The sequence below is a fragment of the Cavia porcellus genome, unplaced genomic scaffold (assembly GCF_034190915.1).
Source record: "Cavia porcellus strain 051 isolate PalLab524CR breed Dunkin Hartley unplaced genomic scaffold, mCavPor4.1 scaffold_30, whole genome shotgun sequence".
NCBI classification, from domain to species: Eukaryota; Metazoa; Chordata; class Mammalia; order Rodentia; family Caviidae; genus Cavia; species Cavia porcellus.
In genome coordinates, this window is record NW_026947513.1 from 8507884 (window position 1) to 8530430 (window position 22547).

The following is a 22547-nucleotide window of genomic DNA, read 5'->3' on the forward strand; positions in this document are numbered from 1 at the left end:
GTGACCCACTGATTGCTCAGTAGTGTATTACTCAATTTCTATGTGTTTGTGGGGGTTTTGCATTTTCTTTTGTCATTAATTTCTAGTTTCATGGCATTATGACCCTATAACACGCATGGGATAATTTCAATTCTTTTGCATTCACTTAAGCATGTTCTGTGGGTTAGTATATGGTCTATTTTAGAGAATAACCTATGTACCACTGAGCATGTATATTCTGATATTGGCTGAAACACTGTATACGTCCACCAAGTCCATTTATTCAGGTGTGATTCAGTTTTGTTATTTCTTTGCTGATTTTCTGTCTATTTGATCTGTCTCTTTGTATCAATGGGGTACTAAGATCTCCCATTAAAATTGTGTTAATTGCTTATTTGATTTTTCATTTCTGTTATTATTTGTTTTGTATAGCTGGAATCTCCCAAATTTGGTGCATATATATTTAAGATTGTTATCTCTTCCTCTTAAAGTTTTCCCCTAACTAGTATGTAGTGGCCTTCTTTGTCTCTTTTGATTATTCTTGGTTTGAAATTCACATTGTCTACAAACAGAATAGCTACCCTTGGTTTTTTTGGGAGGGGGTTCCTTTTGCATGAAATACTGTTTTCCATCCTTTGACTTTCAGTGTATGAGTTTCCTTTGGGTTAGATGCGTTTCTTGTTTACAGCATATGGTTGCATGTTATTTCTTGATCCATTCTGCTAGTCTATTTCTTTTAATTGGTGAATTGAGGCCATTTGACAGTCAAGTTTATAACTGATATATATTGGTTTATTTTTGATATGTTATCTTTCTGCTGTTGATTCTTCCCCCTCTGTTTAATTGTTTGCCTTGCTTAGTGATTTTTTCCTATGTCTATCTAGAATCTATTTTAGTATTCTTTGCAGGGTTGGTTCAGTGGTTATGAAGTTCTTCAGCTGTTCTTTGTCATGGAAGTATCTTATTTCTCCATCCATTTTGAAGGAAAGTTTTTCAGGATACATCAATCTGGGTTGGAAGTCATTTTCCTTTAAGATCTAAAATACTTTACTCCATGCTCTTCTTGACTTCATTGTTTGTGTCGAAAAGTCTGCTGTGACTCTGCTAAGTTTTCCTTTATAGGTGATCTGCCTCTTTATACTATCAATCTTGTTTTTCTTTCATCATCTTATAGCTGTTGAATTGTTATTTCCTGTTTCCTTGTTATTTTAAAAAGATCTTTCCTTTCCCATTCACTAGCTGCAATCTTGTCTTCAAGGTCTGAAAGTCTGTCTTCACTTTCACTGAGGCAATTTTGCCAACTTTTGATGGAATTTTTGATTTCCTGTATATCTCTTTGAATCTGTTTCATAAATTCTGTTTGTTTCTTATATTCAAGGCTTCCATCTTTTTGCATTGTTACTTTAATTTTTTAACTATGTCTTCTTTAGATGTGTTCAGCATTTCTTCCATTACATTTTTCATTTCTTCTTTTACCTGGGAGATTATTTCTGATCTGAGTTCTTTTATAGCTTCCTAGAGTTGTGCCTTTATTTCAGTTGCTATCATTTCAGGAGTTTCGGGTATATGTCTTACATTTTCTTCTGTGTCCATGTCTCCTGGGCTTGCTTGTGATGGGCTGGAGGTTTGAAATGACATTTTGCTCTTGCCTTTTGTCATTTTCCTATATTCCCTTAGGGAAGGCAAAGGCAAGTCTTAGTTGTGTTTTTTGGTTGAGAATATCCGTACTGCAGGGAGTTTCCCAAGTTGAGTAGAGGTCCTTAGACAGACCTTACCATGTGGCTTCCAGCCACTTGGAGTCACTTGGCAGGGCTCTACCAGTCTTGGAGTGACACACTAAGGCGTCCCTGTGTGCTGGAGATAGCTGCACACCCTTTCAGCTGATGAGGCGGAATGCCGGGGCTGTGGGCCACTCGGGGGTTACTGGATGGGGCCTAAATAGGCCTGGAGGGACGACCCTCCACTGTGTCCTCCAGTGTTGTGGGACCCTGGGTGGGCCTTACCAGTCTGGGAACAATGCCCCAAAACTTCCTCATGGGCTGGAAATCGCAAGGTAGAATGCAGGCCTCCTCTGTAATTTTTATGAGAATAAGAAAAGATTGAGAATCAGTGGCTTGGTAGAATGAGTGAAATATATTTGTTAAATTAAACTGCAAGGTAGTAAGAAGACTATTCTAAGGAGAGATTTTAAAGAACTTGAGAATACTATGTGTGTATCCTTGAAAAGAGAAGTTTCAGGGGAGAAACAATAGCTAGTATTTATTATAGAGAAGGGTTACATTTATTCTGTGACCCCAGGATGGGGGAATGGTGGTAGCAGATATTATAGGCAGTATATATTCTTCATAAGGAAGAGCTGTCTAACAGAATAGTTTAAGGATGGAAATGAGTAAGTGGTGATTTAAAGTTTGCAAGCTAAAGAGCTTGTTCAATGTGGTGGCACACATCTGCAGTTTCAGCACTCAGCAGGCTGAAGCAGGAAATCAGCTTCATTTCAAGGCCAGCCAGAGCTACACAGTGAATTCAAGGCCAGCGTGAAATACATAATAAGATTCTGTCTCCAAAACAGAAATAAAACAACAGGAACAACAAAACTAAGAACTAGTTTAGTATTTCTTTTTTTTTTTTTTTTTTTGTCTTTTTCATTTTTTATCGGTACCGGGGATCGAACTCACGACCGCCTGCTTGCAAGGCAGGTGCTTATGCCGCTGAGCTAAACCCCCAGCCCCTTAGTTTAAGAAATACTAAACTCCAACTAGTTTAGTATTTCTTAGTTGGAGTTTCTCACTTGGAAACTCCCTGGAGTCAGGCCTTCTATGGTTAGTTGACATTGCTGAACTTTACAGTTCCTTCTAACCCTGGCATTCTGTAATTGATGAGCACTGAAGGAAAGGGCAAAGTCCAGGATTAGCATTATCAGCAGCGCAGAGGATGGCACCGAGGTGGAGAGAATTACAGGATCTTTGGGACTCCTTTGCCCTGTGTTATGCTTCACTGAGTCCTTACCCTCAGCTTACGTCCCAGCTTCTTTGACCCAGCCACTACTTCAGCCGCTTTGCTCCCTGGTTTCTTTCACTCAAGAAGATTAGAAATTTAAGATTTTCTAGCTGCAAGGTTTTGGGTTAAGACTGTTATAGTAGAGGAAGACACTGGATCTATGTGTTTGTTTGTAGGAGGAAAAACATGTGTTGTTAGGCATGTCAAAGGATGGAAGATTCTGAGTCATAAATAAATGGGAGAAGTATGTATGCAGGGCATAACTGTGAGTTTTCCGTTTATTCTCTTGCTAGAGTTTATCATAGTTCTTATAGTGAGTAGAAAGTTTAACTTTTGTTGTAGATATTTTTGAAACCTCTATCTTCACCCCCACTAACTCCCTTCTTAGTATGTTACAAATATTTAATCCTTTGCTGTTGTAACTTTAACTTATATTGGGCTATGTAGATTCATAGTATTTTAGTTTGGATGTTATATTCCCCATTGAATAAAGAAGAAAACTAAGGTACAGAGAAGTTAAATGATTTGATCAGCCAAGTAACTCATTTAGTCCCAAGAGCATTTCAAATTGTGTTCTCATATATCCAAAAAGTTCTATTCATTTAAAATATTTAATTAATTATACTAAGAAACAGCACTTTAAAATCGTTAAGTATCAAGTGTTTAGTGTACAGCACACTACTCTGTTTCTAAATTAATTTGTTTTTGGGAAGATCCTAGAAAAAAACTGCTTCTGTTGTCTCTCTTCATGTATTTGGAATAGGCTACAAATGTTTTACTGATGAGGAAGACTCACTGATGCACTGTCTCAGATATTTAGGCCCCAAAATGTTTGCTCCTGGTGCATTGTCTAAGTGAAAATACAGCACCAGGGTCTTGCTACGGTTGGTGTTGACCAGGGGAAGCACAAACACAGGGGCTCAACATGGTCTGAGATATATGACAAAACAACCAGTAGGACCTTGTAGCACTAATAACATGTGGTGCCTAGTTTTAGCATTGTAAATATCAGAAGCTCTTTGTCTGAGTTTTGCAATTATGACAAATAACTTTTGGGTTTATCTCTAAACCAAAAATTTCCAAGTACTTTTTCAATTTCCTGCATCATTTTAATTTGGGAATGTGCTGAGATTGCCTGGAAATCTATTTGAAATGCTAAGACTTATTTCTATGAATCAGGGTTTTTTCCCTCTATGTTGAACAACCTAAACAGCATAAAGAAATAAATTAGATATTGAGGCTGTCTCAGAATAAAGGTATACCTTCCTATTGCTAACCCTAAGTCTAGCTAATGAAAAAAGGCATGTTAGACTCACTGTATAGTAATACCACATTCAGTGTGTTTTATACATAGAATTCCTAATAGTGTTTATATTTCATTTGCAAAAGTGTTTTTTTTTTTCCTGCTAAATCATGTTTTAGAGTTGCTGTGCCTTACCTTGTTGTTCTCTTGTCGTTGACCTGTTTTAGCTTAAATGGTTAATGAATTTGGTTTTCTTTTGGTGTAAAAGAGTATATCTAGGGAGTCTAATGACCTTGAAATATTGGAAACACTTAGAATAACCATTTTTCCTCTTGAAATGTCTTAAATTATGTTGTTTCTGAATTATTTTCAAATGTAGGCTAGTAAAATAAAGTTTATTTCCTTTTGCCTTTGCCCTTTTGAATAATGAAGAGGGGTTTTTACAGCTTTTAAAATCTTCCCTGGGAGACTTCAAACCATTCTGTTCAGTTAAAAATAATTTTATGAAATTCCTTGTTTATTTTGAGGGGAAACAAGCTAAAAATCATAGGCAATGGGTAGTTAATATAATTTTGTGAAGCAACAGTTAATGCCATAGTAATGCTTGGGATGCAGAAATGAAGATCTGGTCCTTGTCCTTGAATTTATTGTCTAATCAAAAAGTTAAATTAGTGAGCTGAACATTGCATTGTAATCTGTTATGTTCTGTAACAGAGGAACATAATGTTTCACTCTTGCTGGTTGGAGCTGACAAAGGAGGGATAAGTGAGCAGTACTGTAGAGCCTACTCAGTGGTTAACAAGCTGGCCAAGAAGCACTTCCACCTGGGGGAAAGGGCATGAACAAAAGCTTGGAGCCCATAAGGGACTTGACAGGGCTATCAGAGAATAAGGTTCACTATGACTAGATAGTCATGTGCATGCGTGTGAGAAATAGAAGGTGGTATCTTGGTAAAGCACAGCAAGAGGTGAATTTGTACAGACAAGTTTAGTTTGTATTATAACAGGTCACAAATAAACCTGTTGACAAATTTAAACTTCTGTGTATGTTGTGGAGAGCCATGGTCAATACTTTAGGAACAAAACACTGAATGAGAGATTGGAAAAGGGAAAAATTGATCATTCATTCAATAAGCATTTCCTGAGCACCTGTGCAAAAATAGTAATTCTAGGTTGTTTGACATACAACAGTACATGAGACAAAGATGGCCACTCTAGAAGAGTTTAGCAGTGTAACTAGGCAGACGGTGTACCAATAAGCATAGTAAGTAAATCAATTCACAGTATTTTGTGAAGTAATACATACTAAGAAAGAAGAAAAAATAGAGGGATTTGTGAGTGCCACGTGGGGAATAAAGTGGCAAAAGGCTGTTGCAGTAATCTAAGTAAGTGATCAAGACTTAGGATAAAGATGGTACTGTAAGATGGAGAAAAAGAATAGATGGGGAGACATATTTCTTCCATGTCTTTTAAAATCTTTTTGTTATAAAATAGAAAGTAAACAAACTGTAATGTGTTGTTTTATGGCGAATGACCAGAACAATTACCCCATAAAAAGAAGTAAAACTTTGCCAATTATTTCCTCTACTTATACATCCTAATCTCAAACTTTTCCCTCCTTGACGATCTGACGTTTATGATAATCACTTGTAGTATTACCTGATACTTTTATTATCTAACTGTGTATCTTTTAGTATAGCTTAGTCTTGCCAATTAACATAATTTTATGTATCTTTTAAGTATTTTGAAATCTGCACGTTCTTCCCTCCTTTTTCTCTGCAATTTATTATCTGAGGAATTGGGATGTTTGATCTTAGAATTCCTTCAGTGTGGGCTTTTCTGATTGTGAGCTTATGCTGCCACTCAGCATGTTCTGTGCTTTGTATGTCTTGTGAATTGACAACTGGATCCAGAGCTTCACTACACTTTGTCATGGCTATATGTAGTAGAGTGTTCTTTTATTGAGAAACACATACTGTCTAAGTGTCTCTTGCATTGTTAATAGCTATTTCTGCTCAGTTCATTGGTTGCAAAATTGTGATACTCTGATTATATTATATGTTTTACTTATTAGTTGCAATGCTTTTATGCAGAGACATTTCCCTTACTTTATTATTTGGTTACTCAGGATTCAATTCCTATGGGAAGGCAGGATAAATGCCTTTTTCTTTGTTTATAGTTTTTCAAGGTAATGAATTAGTTCTCTGTCACCCAAAAATTTGATTACTGTCAATATTTATTCTTTCCTGAATATGCCTTATAGTACAAAGATTATCTCCTGTTCTGAAATTGACTCATTGTGTGTTTCAGAGCATATTTGTTGGCTTTTTGGAGGTTCTTTTGATTTCACATACAACTTACATCCCATTGCTTCCCTCTGCTTCATCCTATATAGATGCTAATGCCACACAGGTCTATGGCATTTGTTTGTCCCAGCTGATTGTATTTTGCATTTGTGGACAATATCCCCTACTTTACAATGATTACCTTGGAATTTTGGTTTTGTTGTCTAATTGCTTGGTCCTGTTTTATTTTTAAATGTGGAAATAGGGATATAAAACAAACTGTTGCCAGTGCCATTGCTCTAGAAAGGGATTTGGTTATGGAAGAGTTAGCATAGAATTGGGAAGAAGTTTGACATTTCTTATTTAGAAGAAGCTGTGGGTGGTAATTTCATTGATGAAGATTTAAAGATAGAAGAAAAAGAGCAAGCAGCAAGTAGAAGATCAGATCAGTTTTTTATTTCTTATGTTTGGGATGTTTATGCAAAAGCCAAACAGAAATATCTTAAGAAATATGCTTCTAGAATTTGATGAAGCTTTAGGTGATGAGAGTGTTCCAAGCCACTAGAAATAGGAAAATGTTATGTGTTGTAAAAATTGTAGTATAAAAACCCAGTAGAGTAGAAAGTATGTACTTGGAGGTTAAGAAACATTAATAATAAACATCTATGAACTAATTGTCACATATATTTTTAATAAATGTAACACATTTGCATAGAGGAGCAATCCAAAGAGGAAGACATTGCTCAAGACCCATTTACATGGATGAACTAGTGTTTTGGTCAATGAATATAGTTACCATATGTGTTAGATAAAATGTTCAGAGAATGGATTTATAAAATCTGAGTATCTTTCCTATTGGAGATCCTAGATAAATGTGTTAAGCATTCATCATCTGTAAGTTTGGTTTTCTAGTAGACTAAAGTATACTATCACAGAAATGGTTATTTTTAAAGCATATGAAAAAAATCTTTTCTCTTATGAGCTATCCAGATATTTCTAAGGTCCTATACCTCAAAGCAGATTTCTCAAATACTACTCATATTTGGACATTTGCTTTTAATTCCTTTAATAAATCATTTAATTCCTTTAAAAAATCATTTCCAAATGATTTATTTTTAACTCCTCTCTTCTCCTTTCTTCTTTTTTAAAAATTAGGCCAGTCTTCAGAGACCTGAGATTAGACTTGAATCACTAAAAGAAGATATAAAAGAGTTCTTTAAAATAACAGGTTTGTACTTTTTTTCTCCTAATTTTTAATTATCCCCAGACTTTTAGTCACTTATTAGAAATTGTGAAAACTGTGGCTGAATGAGTTACTGCTGGGGAGAATTGGAACTATCAGATATTTTAATAAAATGGTACAAAAATTCGGGAACACTGTGGGAATGACTTGCTTCAGTGATTAATTTTAGATCATGATTGCCTTCTGGTTAAAAATATCCTCAAACTCGGAACTATTTCTTTAAGTAAGTTGCTTTTAAATTGTCAGTGAGGCTTTTTTCCTTCTTCATTATTTTTCTCTTTGCAAAGAAAACATAAAGAAAATCTTAATCTTTGTGTAGATCAAGGAGACCATCTGTCTTGTATCAACTCCTGCATACAGGAACTGAGGTATTACTGGTAATAACTTGAAAGGATTCACTTCATCTTCCAGTATATTGACTATATTAAAACTAAATATTTGTGACCTATGTCAAGTGCCAAACTGCTTTTTACCCTGCCCCTTGGCACATCTACTATGATGCCTAAGATTTTGGCATTCACTGAGCATCTTCACAATGATAGGACATCTTCAGCAATTGTACAATAGTTTTACTTAAAAATAACATCATGTTGATGACTTTGCTTCTCAGTAGTAGCCAAGAGCTAAAGTAAAGTAAGTAAAGTAGGAAACAATGCCTTAATATTAATTTATACAGTGTCTGACAGTTGACAAAGTTCTTTCACAAGTGAATATGTTGGCAAAGTTTTGGTGAGTTAAATTTCATTATGATGTGTACTTATTTTTAAAAACTAATATGTTCATACATTGTATTCTTTTTAAAAAAACAGGTTGGGAGAAGAAACTTCAGAATGCTGTTTATAGTGAACTGAACGTGTGAGTTTTTCCCATCTATTTTGAAATACTGTTTTGTTTAGCTATATTTACTAAGTAATAAAACCAGTATTTTTATGTGTATTGTGTTTCTCTGTACACTGAATTATCATTTATCATTAACTTAGATAATGATAATTTATCATTAATTTTAGGTATATACCTAAATTTTAATTAAGTTAATGCAATTAAAAATTACCACAATCACCAAATATGGCAGTCTATGCCTGTAATTTCAGCATTGGGGAGCCTGAAGCAGGAGGATTGCTGTGAATTTGAGACCAACGTGGGCTATATAGTGAGTTTAAGTCTTGCATAGTAATACCTTGTTTCAAAAAACCAAACATTATTATACTCTTTCATGAGAAGTGCTAATAAATAGGTGAGGCTTATTTTTTAACCACTCAAAGCTTTATATTAACAATTCATTCATCCAGTATTATTAGGGAATAAAATATTTCTCTTAATATTGCAAAAAACTGAAGCTTACTAATGTTCATTTTATTGTTGCAAATTTTTATGTTAACCTTTTTATATACATGGACCATTCTAAAGATAATTACATTTTTCTTTGTAAAATTGGTGTCATTATTAAGAAAACCAGTGTTTTTGTTTATCTAGATTTACCGTCAGGGTTAGATCTACAGAACTATTTGCTATTACAAAAATTTACATCCAGAACATTAGCTTTTGTAGTTTATCCCATTATTCATCATTTACTGAGTACCTACTATATACCAGCACTATGCTAGGCACTGGGTATATTGTATAGAAAAATAAAATAGTATCTCTTCTGGAGTTTATAGTCTTCATTGTTATGTCTGCTAATTTTCTCTGTCTCTTTTTTATAATTATCATTTTGTCTGTTTTTAGCATTCTCCAATATCTAATACTTTCTTTTTAAGTTACCCATTCTAATCTCGTGTTAACTGGAAATGATATAACCCACCTCTCTAGATGGTTTCTAAAATACTCAGGTGAAGCCTGTGGACAAATGCTTTTGATACAAAATTTTTCTCAGTGCTTTTATTTCTTTACTTAGCACTGTCTTCTCAACTGGTTTTCAATTTCTTAAACACCAGATAGAAGTGCTATCTGATAACTGACCTTGACTATCACCATACCTTTGGTAGCGCTAGTCACCAGATACATAGGTGAATATCATAACTGGTAAGATTTTAATTCACAGTATATAGTAGACATACTAATATAAATATGTACAGAGATGCCTATGATTTTACTCATCATACTATTTTTGTACTCTGACACATTCCTGGAAATAGTTTCATGTGAGTCTATCTTTTTAGTTGATGACAAGGACCTCCTTTCATTCATTATTACATCTTTAAGACTCTGAATAATAGCACTTTAAATAGTATTTTAAGTAGCTTGTTGGAGTTTTTGTAGGAGCTTGCTAACACTACCTTTCTTCTTCACTTGGGTTCTGAACAAATAGATAAATAGATCAAATGACTTTTATGTGCTTCATGAAGACTAAGTAGGAGGGCAGAGCTCAGTCAGGGAGCAAAGTAAGCCCTACAGTGAATTTCAGAATTAAATAGCTTACTTAGCATTTCAGCCCAAAATCATTGGATCAGAGTGAGCATGCTCAGTATATTCTTCCTAAATATAAAAGTTGAATAAAGCCTTAGACTTGATCTGTAGTACAGTTTGTGTAAGCCCTGGAGAGGCTCTTTTCACATGGCAAGGCACATCGGGAGTGGAGAAGAAGTGTTTCCCCTAATGTAAGTTAGAAGAATAAAGTGAATTTAGCGTATTCTGTCACCTTTTTTTTCATTGCCAGCAACTTTTATATGGGTCAGTAAGTAAAGCAGAAGGTATAATAGGAATATTAGGTAGCTAACATTAAATCACTGGAGTAGTTAAACACACACACGTACAAAGCACACACAGTTCATCAGTAAATGCTTTCGTTTCAATCCTAAATTTCTAACTTTTATTAAATTTAGATATATTTACTATTAAAACAGAAGAATTTGGAACACCAAACTATGTGTATTTTTATAAATGATATAGTAGGCAATGTGAGATGGTTTTTAGACTGCCTTACATGTAAGACCGGAAATACTAGGGTATCTAGAGTCTATCAATTTAAAAAAAATCTGTGTGAGGAAATGTATACAGAATGCAGTTTGTAGAAAAAGTAATTTGCCAGAAATAATCAATTATTAAAACTTTCTTATAGATTAGATAGGACTGATTGCTATTTTCCATCCCAGACATGTTTCTTGTGGATAACTGAACTCTTTCCATCTCAGCTCTGAGACACAGGTGTTTTGGAATATCAACTCTTTACATGCTGCTGTCCCACTTTGGACCAGAAATTTCTTGAGACTTCAATTTGTGGTTCTTTATTATTGAAACAATGTTATTTTGGTGTAGGTAAAAGTCATAAATCCTAGACTAATTTCAGTATTGCTGTGAAGGAGATTATTGCACCACTATGTTTTCTTTTTGACTTTGTGAGATTTCATACCAGTTTCCACTTCCATTGTTCAGTTCCACCTATTTTGGCCTTTTCTGGTCATGAAACATCCTAAACATTCCCACCTGGGAGTCTTGTGTTTGCTGTCTCTCTGCCCAGAACATTCTTCCCCTCATTCTTTGCAAAGTTGGCTCCTTCTCACTCCTGTCTTAGTTCAAGTGTCAGATTCCCCACAAGCCTTCACAGTTCCCCAGATTACTGGTTTCATTGCCTTGCTTTAGTTTTTTCATGGCATTTGTTACTATCTTGTATTACTCAACATGTTTGTATGTTTTCATATTTATTAAATGTCTTCACTAGAAAGTTAAGTCCATGAGAACAGTGGATATTTACTTAATCACTACCATGTATTCAGTACCTAGAATGGCTCAAATGTTTATGAACTAAATTACTTTTGTTATAAAAAATATATTTTCAAGTAAGAAATGTAATGTTATTCAAAAATTAAAAGAATGTATCGTTGGGCTGGGGATTTAGCTCAGCGGCATAAGCGCCCGTGAGTTTGATTCCCGGTACCGATAAAAAGGAAAAAGACCAAAAAAAAAAAAAAGAATATATCGTACATTAAAATTTTTAAAGTTGGCATATTTGTGAATTTATTATCTATTAAAATATGGCTATTATCAAAAGTAATATTTATGTTATTTAAATTATCAAATACATATATAATCATCAAGAAAATAGGGAGAAATGAATTGATATATTGTCAAGTTAATGTATTTTTTTAACCTTAAGAATTCCTCTTAAAGTTAATACTATTTATATTATTAACTGTTATGATAATTTTCATGTGACCATTTGTGTGATTACTACAACTGATGAATTTAGGCTATTATTCAATTTAACTTTTAATGTATAATTAAAATTTAATTTGGAATTTATATGATAAGAGTTAAAATTTCAGTAGATCCTTGCATCTTGTGAAACACACAGATTTAAGTAGCAAATATTCTGTTTAATTTACAATATGGAATACAGAAGTAATTAACTTCTTACCAAGCAAATCAGTGTTCCAGAGTAATACATAATACTTAGCTGCCTTTTCTTGCTTGTAGGTACCCTTTACCTCGTCATCCCGCTGCTCCTCCTGAACACCTTAAAGAGCCTCTGGTGTACATGAGAAAAGCACAGGTTGGCTAGTGTTCATTTTTGTTTTGTTTTTAAATATCAAATTATATAATGTAGACTAAAATTCTTATTGATATCAGGAGAATATAATATTCAGTTCATGAAAGACTGAATGAAAACCTTTAATGTGTTGTTAATGGTACTTTCATATTCTTTCTTTTTTGTTTTCAGTAGCCAATAATCCTTGAAAACAATGGAATATATGGGTAGAAAATCACTTACCATACTGGGTAGAAATTTAAAAATATGTTAAAAGTATTAAATGACAGTGTATTCTTCATGGTTTGTGATACTGAAAAGAATGAAGGGTAAGTGAACTGACACTCTTGAAAATTTTTTGACTTTTTCAGTCCACGTTATTGAAAACTGTATTTGAAATACATTTGTTCTCACAATAGCCTGTCACAAGCTAAAATTGAGTCATTTTAAAAGAATAAACTAAATAATAATTCTATAAAAATCTACTGAAATGGGAATAGGTAAGCTAAAATTAAGAGTCATTTTAAAAGAATAAACTAATTTAAACAATAAATCTATAAAAATCTACTGAAATGGGAATAGGTAAGCTCTGTCACAGGCTGCTAACTCTTGTAACTGTCCATCATCACGTGGGCAGAGCCTCGGCCACCTCCCTCTGGCATGGTGTGGTTCATGGCACCTCCTTCTCTTAGTGCTGGCCAGGGCTTTGTGACTACCAGCATTGCAGTGCTCTGTGGCCATCACAGAACTGACCTTCACTCTCCAGCATGGCCTCAGAAATTTTTAAGCCTTTTTATTGTGAAAAATTTCAAATATACCCTAAAAAGCTCCCCTGAACCTGTCATTTGGCTTCAACTATTACCATCATGGTTCTGCTGATCTTGAAAATTTTCTGCTGTTTTAAGTTGCCAAGTTCCACAGAAGTGGACTTTAGGCAGATTTTTATTTTTCACCTTTTATTTTCGTTTTGAAAACTCTCCAAATTAAGCAGTAGAAGGAGGCAATGCATACAGAAGCATGGAAATGTTTGAGAAAATATGCAATATATTGCTATCTCTAGGTGATAGAGACTCTTAGAGCCTATGATATTCATCAATTTGTCATAAAGCATAACTAAGTACAGATATGGAAGAATTGTGTGGTCTTCTGTTGTAAAGGTTTAAACTCAAAAAAATAAAACTGAGAAGATTGGGTCTAAATTATTTTTTAATTCCCAAAATGATTAGAGAGTATAATTAAAAATTTCCACATTACAGTTTTAGCACATTTAGAATAAGAAATAAAATAAAAACTTTAGTTTTCTATAATGACTGAAAGAAGAAATAGACAAATAATAACTACTGCTAGTTGATGATAATATATTGAAATATATATAAAATTTCTCTTTTCAGACTCACCTACTAAATCACTTATTAGTAAACTGTAGCCATGGGCTAAATCCAGCCTACTGCCTATTTTTTTTAGGAGTGGGAAGAATTTATTAGGAGAAAGAAAGCGTCTATCAGAGAGGGACAGAAGGGGTCTCAGAAAGTAGGTTGCCCACCAACAGCACTTCTCAAGGATGTTCGCTGAGGTGAACCATGAGGTGAAGCCATGAGGTGAAGCAGGTTCAAGGTGGGACAGAACTATAGTCAATAAATAGATTACAAGCATAGTCACTTAGGTAATCAGTATTAATGTGAAATCACAAGGTGGGTATGAGGTGGGAAAAGGCTATGATGAACCAATATAGTTGCAGTAGAGGTTTCAAAGTCCACAACATATTATCAAATATTTTTCTATACACGTAAATGATAACTAGACCTAGAAAGGGAGAGAAATGATTGGAGATCCTCCCTTAGACTAAATGTGTTTTGGGCCCTTAAAATGTTGTGCTTTGAAAATGGCTCCTTCAAGTTTCACCCAGAAGTTGGTTCTTTCCACAGGGGTGGGGGTCCTCAGGTTGAGTCTCCTGGGGAGCCTGTTGCCCAAAAGACTAAGCCAGAACATGGTTTTTATGTGTGTCCTCATGAACAGGAAAATTCCAAGCTCACTTTCTATGGGCTTAACTTAGTTGTTGGATAGGCAAAAAAGGTTGTGATAGAGTTCTTTGGTCTTTACTTATACATGCCTTCAAAAACAGGTAAAAAAATGCCAGGTGTGGTGGCTCACATTTGTAATCTCAGCACTCAAGAGGTTGAGGTAGGAGAATCATTGAGAGTTCGAGATCAGCCTGGGCTACAGAGTGAGCTCAAGGCAAGCCTGAACTGCATAGAAAGACCCCCGTCTCAAAAAGACAAAAAAAAAAAAAAAAATGTACAAAGTGGCAGGAAAAGATTAGAAGTCAAGCCAGAGAATAGAAATCTTCTTTTCTCATGCTCATGGTGAGTTATTGCAACAATTTGCCCCTGAATCTCATTCTCACCCTGGAAAGGCTAGAATGGGGAATTTCGAGAGTTAAAATTGCCTCCTCATCAGTGGAAGATCAGACCAGAAAGGAAACTGAAGCAGAACAGGTTCGACATTTCCTGTAGAGTACAGAGGAGGATCAGAACCATTCTATCTCAGTGAAACTTGTCTTCCAAGTCTTAAGAATGGCCATAGACTTGTGTCTTTAACTGGTGAAAGGAATCCTGTGCATATTTTCTAAGTATGAGCTAGATTTCATAAAAAGACCATTTTACAGCATTTTATGTCAAAGCCCTTTAGGGGATGCTATAATATTCTGTTTCCTTATCACTGCTATTCAAGATAACAAATCACAGCAGGCAAGTCAAACAAGGAACACTAGTAAACTCAGCAACTAAGTCCAAATGCAACATATACAAAAGATGAATAAAATGTCCCATTAGAGAAGCATCATAACCTTTCATGTTTTTAATTTAAACTTATCATTATTTTAATAAAATTGTATGAGACAAAGCATGAGCAATTATAAGCAATGGTAAAGACATAACATAAAAAGTTGAAACATAAAATATTTTCATTACTCTAAGTGATTCACATCCAGGATTTATGAAAAAAAAGTAAACTCTTACCCACATGCAAGTATCTCAATGGGGCTTCCAATGACATAGGGGAAATATAACTCCCAACCTGCTGGATGTCTGAAACACCACATTTGTGTTTTTTAAAATCAAAGAATGAATTCTAGGAAAAATGGAGGTTAAAAGTAGGAAGAATTTATTGACAGAAAAAAGCTATTAAGAAGTACAGAAGGGACACAGAAAATGGGCTGCCTCTCCACCTATTTTTGTAGGGCTGACAAGTTAGAAATTTTTAATAACATTTTTAACTGGTTGAAATATAAAAATCAAAATTACACATAAAAATTACTACCATGTACACTAACAGAATGGCCAAGCTAAATGATGATGGTTATTATGGAATAACCTGTAATCTTATATGTTTCATTGAAATAAGTGAAAAAGGGCATGACCAATCTGGGAAAATTTGACGATTTATGAAAAAATATATATCTCCTGTGATCCACAAATTCCATTCCTAGATATTAACCAAGATAAAGGTTCAAGTTCCTACACAGATTTATATAAGAACTCTCATAGCTGTATTCATGTGGAACCCAAACTGGGGCTAGCTCAGCTGTTTATTAGTTTGAGACTAATAAGCTATTTCATTCAGGCAATAGACTACTGTTCAGAAATAAAGAGGAATTATTGATGCCCATAGTAGTGTAACTGAATCTCACAATATTTAATTGAGTAAAAGAAACTTTACGTAAAAAGTATATACTATATTTTTCCATTAACATGAAGTTCAAGAATGGAGAAAATTAATCTATGGTAGAAGAAATTCAGAACAATGATTGCCTCTGGAAGGTTTAGGGTAGAGATTTGTTGGGAGTACATATAAGGAGATTTATTGTGGATGATATGTTTAGTGTATTAGTAATGATTTAGGTTGTACATAATATATACTCACTGGACTTCATGGAATGGCACATTTAGATTTGTACATTTTGTTTTGTGTAAATTTTATCTCAAGGAGGAAAAATGAACCAAAATTATTAAACTCTAGTTAACTATACATGTTGAAATATCTGGTGGAGAGTATACTAATGTCTGCAACTTAGTTTGAAACACATTCAAAAATGAGATGGATTATTAATGGAAAGAGAACTGGATAAATGTTAGATATGTATTAAATAAGAATAGTAAAATGTTAACGTTAGAATTTAGGTGGTTTGTGTATGGACGTTCACTGATTTTTTTCATCTCTTGGAAACTTTTATTTTATAACGGGAAAGAAATGATAAGTAAATACACTGATAACAAGAGTATCTTGTGGTGCAGGGAAATTCTATCAATTAATACAGCATACTTTTTTGGAAATTAGTCATATTCATTCATTATGCTTTTACAGATGCTTTTGCACTATGACAGAGTTAAGTAGTCGCAGTAGAGACCTTCTGGCCTGCAAAGCCTAAAATATTTACTATCTGACCTTATACCGAAGGTCTGCCAACCCTTGCACTAAATTACTCATTTTTTTTTAAAGCACTGACTTGCTTTTTACACTCAGCATCTGCCACAGGGTCTAACCCACAGAAGACACTCAATAAATTTGGTCTCCTTGTGACATCTAGTTCGTTGATTCCTTGTTATTTTAGGCAGTTTTCTCTTCTGCACTGTAAGTTTGTAGTCTAGATCTAATCGCTGCCACCCCTTAGGTTCTCCCCACACTTCATACTCTTTTATTCCTTCATCTCAGGAACTGGCCAACATCTCACTCCTGTGGACAAGTGTATGGAAAAGGATAAAATAAAAGAGACAATGTAATATTGTTGGTGGAGGTCCAGGAAGGTCTTTGGGGGGTGGCTGGGAATCAAACTCAGGACCCTGCACTTGCCAGATAGGTGCTTGTCCTGCTGAACTAAATCCCCAACTTAAGGTCAGAACTCTTTTGGAGCTAAAATAAAGACTTCTTGGACTGTCAGTAGTTAACGGATATATCATATGAGAGGGATGTCGTTGGTGACCATGAATTATAAGTTGAGTTTAGGAGACATCCTAAGCTTGTCCTCCTTTTGCCGTTGAGCCAGGTTGGAACATGGAAACTGCATGCTCTTTTCTGGTCCTAGGGCTAATGACTGCTGTGGTGCTAACAGGGCAAGATAAGACCTGCTGACCATGATAAGGGCACCTGTGGAAACTGCAGTTTCCTCATCCTTCCCTTCTTCCTTATTCTTGGAAGAATGCTCACCAGCCCACCTGAGTCAGCCATCACTGTTTGCTGAAACACCCACTGCCCTTCACCCAGTGACCCTGACTCAGGTGTAATGAATAAATACCGAGGTTCTGGCTGCCTCAAGGCCTTTTATTCCCAGGCACAACTGGTCACTTGCACCTCTATTTCATTTCTTATTATTTCTTCCCACTATGTTCTGTAACTCTGGGCAAGAGACTGAGGGTTCACTGCAGGGCTCTTTGATAACTGCCACAGTGGAATATGTCTCCAAAAGTGTGCAGGAAAGTGTGTGGCATGGCCAACGCAAAAGAGTATGAAAATGAGCAAGGCCTTGAGCTGGCAAAACAGACATTGAAAGCAGTAAGTCTTGCTAATTCAGAGAATTATCTTATCTCCAAGGTTGGCAGTTAGACCCTTGAATTGCAAGTGAGCTAGTGTCTTCAGCTTACTTCGGAGACTGTAAATATGCGCTTTCCCAACACAGCCAGAGAGCACTGTGGCCAGCAGCTTAATTCTTACACAACCCCGTCCCCAGCACCTTCAGATTCCTATTTTTGCTTGCCATTCTAGTTCTTAGCCTAAGGCCACATCTACTGTGTGCCTTTTCTAACCAACTGTTGACTACTTCTGGGGACAATTGCATAATTTTGTGTTAGTAATTAGTCTAAATTCATTTAACTTTCAGTGGATTCTGCTTGCTGCCTGTTAGTACATTTTTATTCTTTATTTAATATCTCCTTTCTGTTTAGATTGTTCAAAAACTTTTCTATGTTCAAGTAGCTCCCTATTCTACCATTTTATCAGTCATTTTAATCTTTGCCGCTTGCTGTATTAAGAATATTCAAGTAGTTTCACCCAGGCTTCCTAACTGCCCTCCTCATTGCTGCCGTGTTGTTTTGCTCCAGACTTCTGGGATAAGCTATTTCTTCTGTGTGATCAAACTCAAAATGTCTAAAACTGAGCTTAGTATGTTTAAAATTATTATTCTTAAAAGAAGTCTATTCTGGTTTTTTGGTAAATCACCATTACTATACTTCAAATATCTTTGATCTTGTTCCACTTTCAAATAGTTCCTAAGTTCTGTAACTTTTTTTCTGTTAGGCTTACTGTTTTCTCTCTCTCTCTCTCTCTCTTTCTCTATTATAACCAAAGCTTTTACCATATTGATGATGATGGTGGAGTGATACTGGTAATGATAACTTAGTGCAAGGCAATGTACTTCAATTTCTATACTTATTTTATCCTTCCTATCTCTCAGTCTATCTCATTTATCTCCTTATATTCTATTGACATAGTCAGTTTCTCATTGCTAGGACAAAATATCCAACACCTACAAGTTAAAGGAGGAAAGGTTTACTTTAGTTCACAGTTTGCAGAAGTTTCAGTCCAGAGTCAGCTGGCTCCAATGCAACATATGTAGCATAGTAGATGGACAAAGAGGATCAGTTCATGATGTGGCAGACAAAAAGAAGTTAGCTTTCCTCCTCCTTTTCCTTTTAATTCCATCCACACTGCAAGCCTATTAGTACCACCCAGAACTATGCTAAACTAATCAGTGAACTAATCCAAAATAACATGCCCATGAGTTAATCACACTCAAAAGCCCAACCTGTGAGCACATTAGGACCTAGAGAAACATGTTCTATTGACGCTATTAACTTTAAAGTACAAGTAGATAAACATTAATAATGTATCTTACTGCCTTTAAACAAACCTTCAGTGAGGGTTTTACTTGCAAAGTAAGACTGAAACATATCAGGCCAGGCATTAAGTCTTGTAGCTTTGTATCTGGCATACAGAGCACATGTTGGTAAAATGTGAGTTCCAAATGGTTTCGGTGCACCACCTCTATGGTTTTGCCAGTTACAGTCCACATGGCTTGGTTCTGCTCATGACTTGTTGCAGACATTTGACATCTCTGGCATCTCTGACTTCCTGGGGTCTCCAGTGCACATTAAGTTTCATTTTCATAGCTTTGTGCATTTTCTCTCAGGCATTCCTATCCTGGTGTTCCAGGTGTTCTTTGAAAGTAGGAGAGATGTCTACGGCCATACCACCCTGAACGCACCCATCTCGTCTGAAAGTAGGGGAGATGCCTCTTTTATCCCACAACTTATTGTAAACCCAAATATCGAGTTCAGTCATCCACGTATTGTAATCCTCTTTCTAGTTTTCCTCACAATCCAAAAAGTTATATTTGTAATCCCTTTGAGACGTTATTGGAATCCTAGCAAGTTAATTTCAATCTACCACCACCAATGCAACCCACAATGAGAGTAAAAACACCAAGACATATTCCAAGTTAAGGGTAGCTAAAAGGGTAGCTAAATCCCCAGGACATATGGACAAAGGCCTTGATCTTAGGCCTCTCTCAGATTTGCTATCTTGTGAAAAAAAGGGGGTGGCTCAGGGATGAGTGACAGTGAGGAGGTGGGAATTACTTGAGTAACTTAAGCAGTATAGCCAGTGCAAGAATGGCATCATTGTAAATTGCAGAGATAAAGATATACAGAAGAATCAATTTACATAATCCAATTAAGGTAGCAGTGGAATTGTTTGGGAGACTGTCCCTTCAGTTTTTGATATGCAAACTCTTATGCCCTGGGTAGTCATAGCCTCTTATCTTGAGGCTCTACTCAATTGACATTTCTGGAACTGTTGGCTCTAACATCTCATATGCTCATATCCTGTACATATTCTGTACTGTATGGAGAATGCTATGCAAGGAAATAGGACTGTCTGTTGGCTAGCCTTATTTGTAATGCTTAGAGCTAATTGAAGATAGAAGGAAATACCCTAGCCAGCTTTTTATATATCACTATAAGGAGGAGTCTCCAGATAATCAGAGTCACAGTAATTGTTTTGCATTCAGAGGGAGTCACTGGAGTTGTCTCCCACACAACTCTAGCATTTTGCCTTTCAGTAAAACAAGCATCACTTGGATAACATCAAACTCTGCTGTCACTGGAGGCATTATCTGGGTCTCCATGGACCATGACTGTAGTGGTCTCTGAACACTTGCACTGAGCATAGTGAAATGAATCCCAGGAAGCTAAGTTAGGAGGGAGGCTCTTTTAAGCAAAGTCCCAGGGCTCTCTTCTCAAATGAAAGTTTGGCAATTTTTCACCCTTGCTTCTGCAGCAGATAGTCTTGTGTTTCCTGGGATTCTCTCATGGCATCTTTCTTTTATCCCTGTACAAAGTACTAGGTTTCCTTTCAATATTGCTAACCTCATTAGCAGCCACATTCCGTTTGGCTCCAAATTTATACATAATTCTTCCAGGACCAAAACTTGAGTTTTTCAAAATTTTCTGCTCTGCATTTTGCCTCTAGTTATCACTATAAATATAGCTAAAAGCTGTTAGTGGTACTCATGCCACAGCCTGAATACTGAGCTGTCTTGAAATTAACTCTGCCAGGTTAATTGGTTCATTGCTCTTAGACTTCTGCTAAGTCTCAAGACATGAATAAAATGTAGACAAAGTTTTTTCCAGACCATAGCACACATTGCCTGTATTCCAAATGCAAGTAGAGTCCTTGTTCTACTGAAACCTCCTGAGCCTGGCCTTTACTGTCTGCATTTCTGTCAGCATTCTGATCTTCTAAGCTGTAATCAGAATCAGGCATCAAGTTCTGCTTACAACATTCTAAGGCTTTATTTGCCAACATCTGCAAGCCTTCCTCAACTCCTCCCACCTACTAGTTTAAAAGATTCCTTAACCACATGGTCACATACAGTTACAGTAACAATCCCATTCATAGTACCAGTAGTGTTCCCATCACTGAGACACAATACCTAACATCTACAGTTTAAAGGATGTAAGTTTTAATTTAGCCATGGTTTTAAGCTGTTCAATGATTCGCAAGCTTCACGGTAGAAACCTTATGGTGGAATAGCATGTGAGACAAAGTTGCTTAGTTTATGTGGGCTAGCAAAGCAGAGCAAGGGAAGCAAGCATACCAGAAAGGAATGAGCAAAGACTATATGTAGTCCCCAAGGCTATGCTTCTATGACCCTCTCTGCCACACCAAGAATGTCCTTTATTAATCTGTCAGCCATTTCTTAATCTAATGAAGTTGACATATCAGTGTTAATGGTCACAATGTGTTTCTCTTCTCTGATATTATTAACTCTGTTGAAAAAGATCTCTCCTCTTAAAATCTTAGAGCACTTTATCATTTTTCCTAACCCTTATCACAAAACATTCTATTAATTTCCTAGATACTTCTGACTTTAACTATATCTTTTCAAAGAATTAACAATTTAAAAACTTTTTTGCATACTTGTCACATCTAAAACACTGATATTTATATATCATGAATTTGGAATGTTTATGTTGAACAGTAAAGGAATGTGCCATCTCTTCTACCTATTATTACAATATTTCATTTTAAAAATACCTGTTGAGAAGACATTATGCTGTGGAGATGAAAAAGGAAATTAGATACAGATTCTACTTTTGGCTAAGTATACCAAGTTAATAATTGAAAAAAAGCCTTGGACACAGTAGCTGATACACAAGATAGAAAGCTCTGTGTAGTAGGGAGTTGGCTAAGAAGTTTTGTAGGAGGATCGAGAAGGACAGGGTCCATGTGGTTTTTTAACATATTGTTCTCCATTCTTCACAACCAAAAAGAACTTCTAAAAATCCACTTTGTATTTATTTTCCTCTTTTTTTCAGTAAAGCATGGCCAGAAAATGCTTTAGAACTGTATGCTGGAAAAATTTAAGCCTTTCTTAATGAATGTTTTATGAGTTATTGTAACCTCACTTAGCTCTTGATTGTGTTTTCAGAGTTGAGATAACTTAGCTTGTGGCTTTTGGCAAGCTAAACAGGAACTGATTTTCTGGAGAGATGAGGTTGTGAAATTTATTTCTGAGAAAATTCTTATACACACTACTTTTTTCTAGATCAATCAGTATAATGTGTTTTTGTAATCAGGGATTGGGAGGAGAACAATTAGAAGCACGGCATGGAGTTTATAATACTGTTTTATGATGATCAACCAGACTTGGCACAAGAAAATGCAGGAAATCTATCCACAACACCAGAGACATAGAATATTTAGCCAAGGACCTGAATCCACAGCAATGTCCCACATGAGTTCAGATGAAGATCAGAGCCCATGACAATGCCTCCCAGGAGTT

General features: G+C 35.6%; 1 protein-coding gene across 1 annotated transcript in view; it reads left to right on the top strand.

Moving 5' to 3' along the window:
• Positions 1 to 22547, top strand: part of Tbc1d19 (TBC1 domain family member 19) — a 119592-nt gene that overhangs the window by 17185 nt on the left and 79860 nt on the right. Inside the window, exons 2-4 of the mRNA XM_063240565.1 lie at positions 7659 to 7731; positions 8556 to 8601; positions 12160 to 12235. Of these exons, the coding sequence (XP_063096635.1) occupies positions 7659 to 7731; positions 8556 to 8601; positions 12160 to 12235 (195 nt within the window). The remainder of the gene's footprint in view (positions 1 to 7658; positions 7732 to 8555; positions 8602 to 12159; positions 12236 to 22547) is intronic.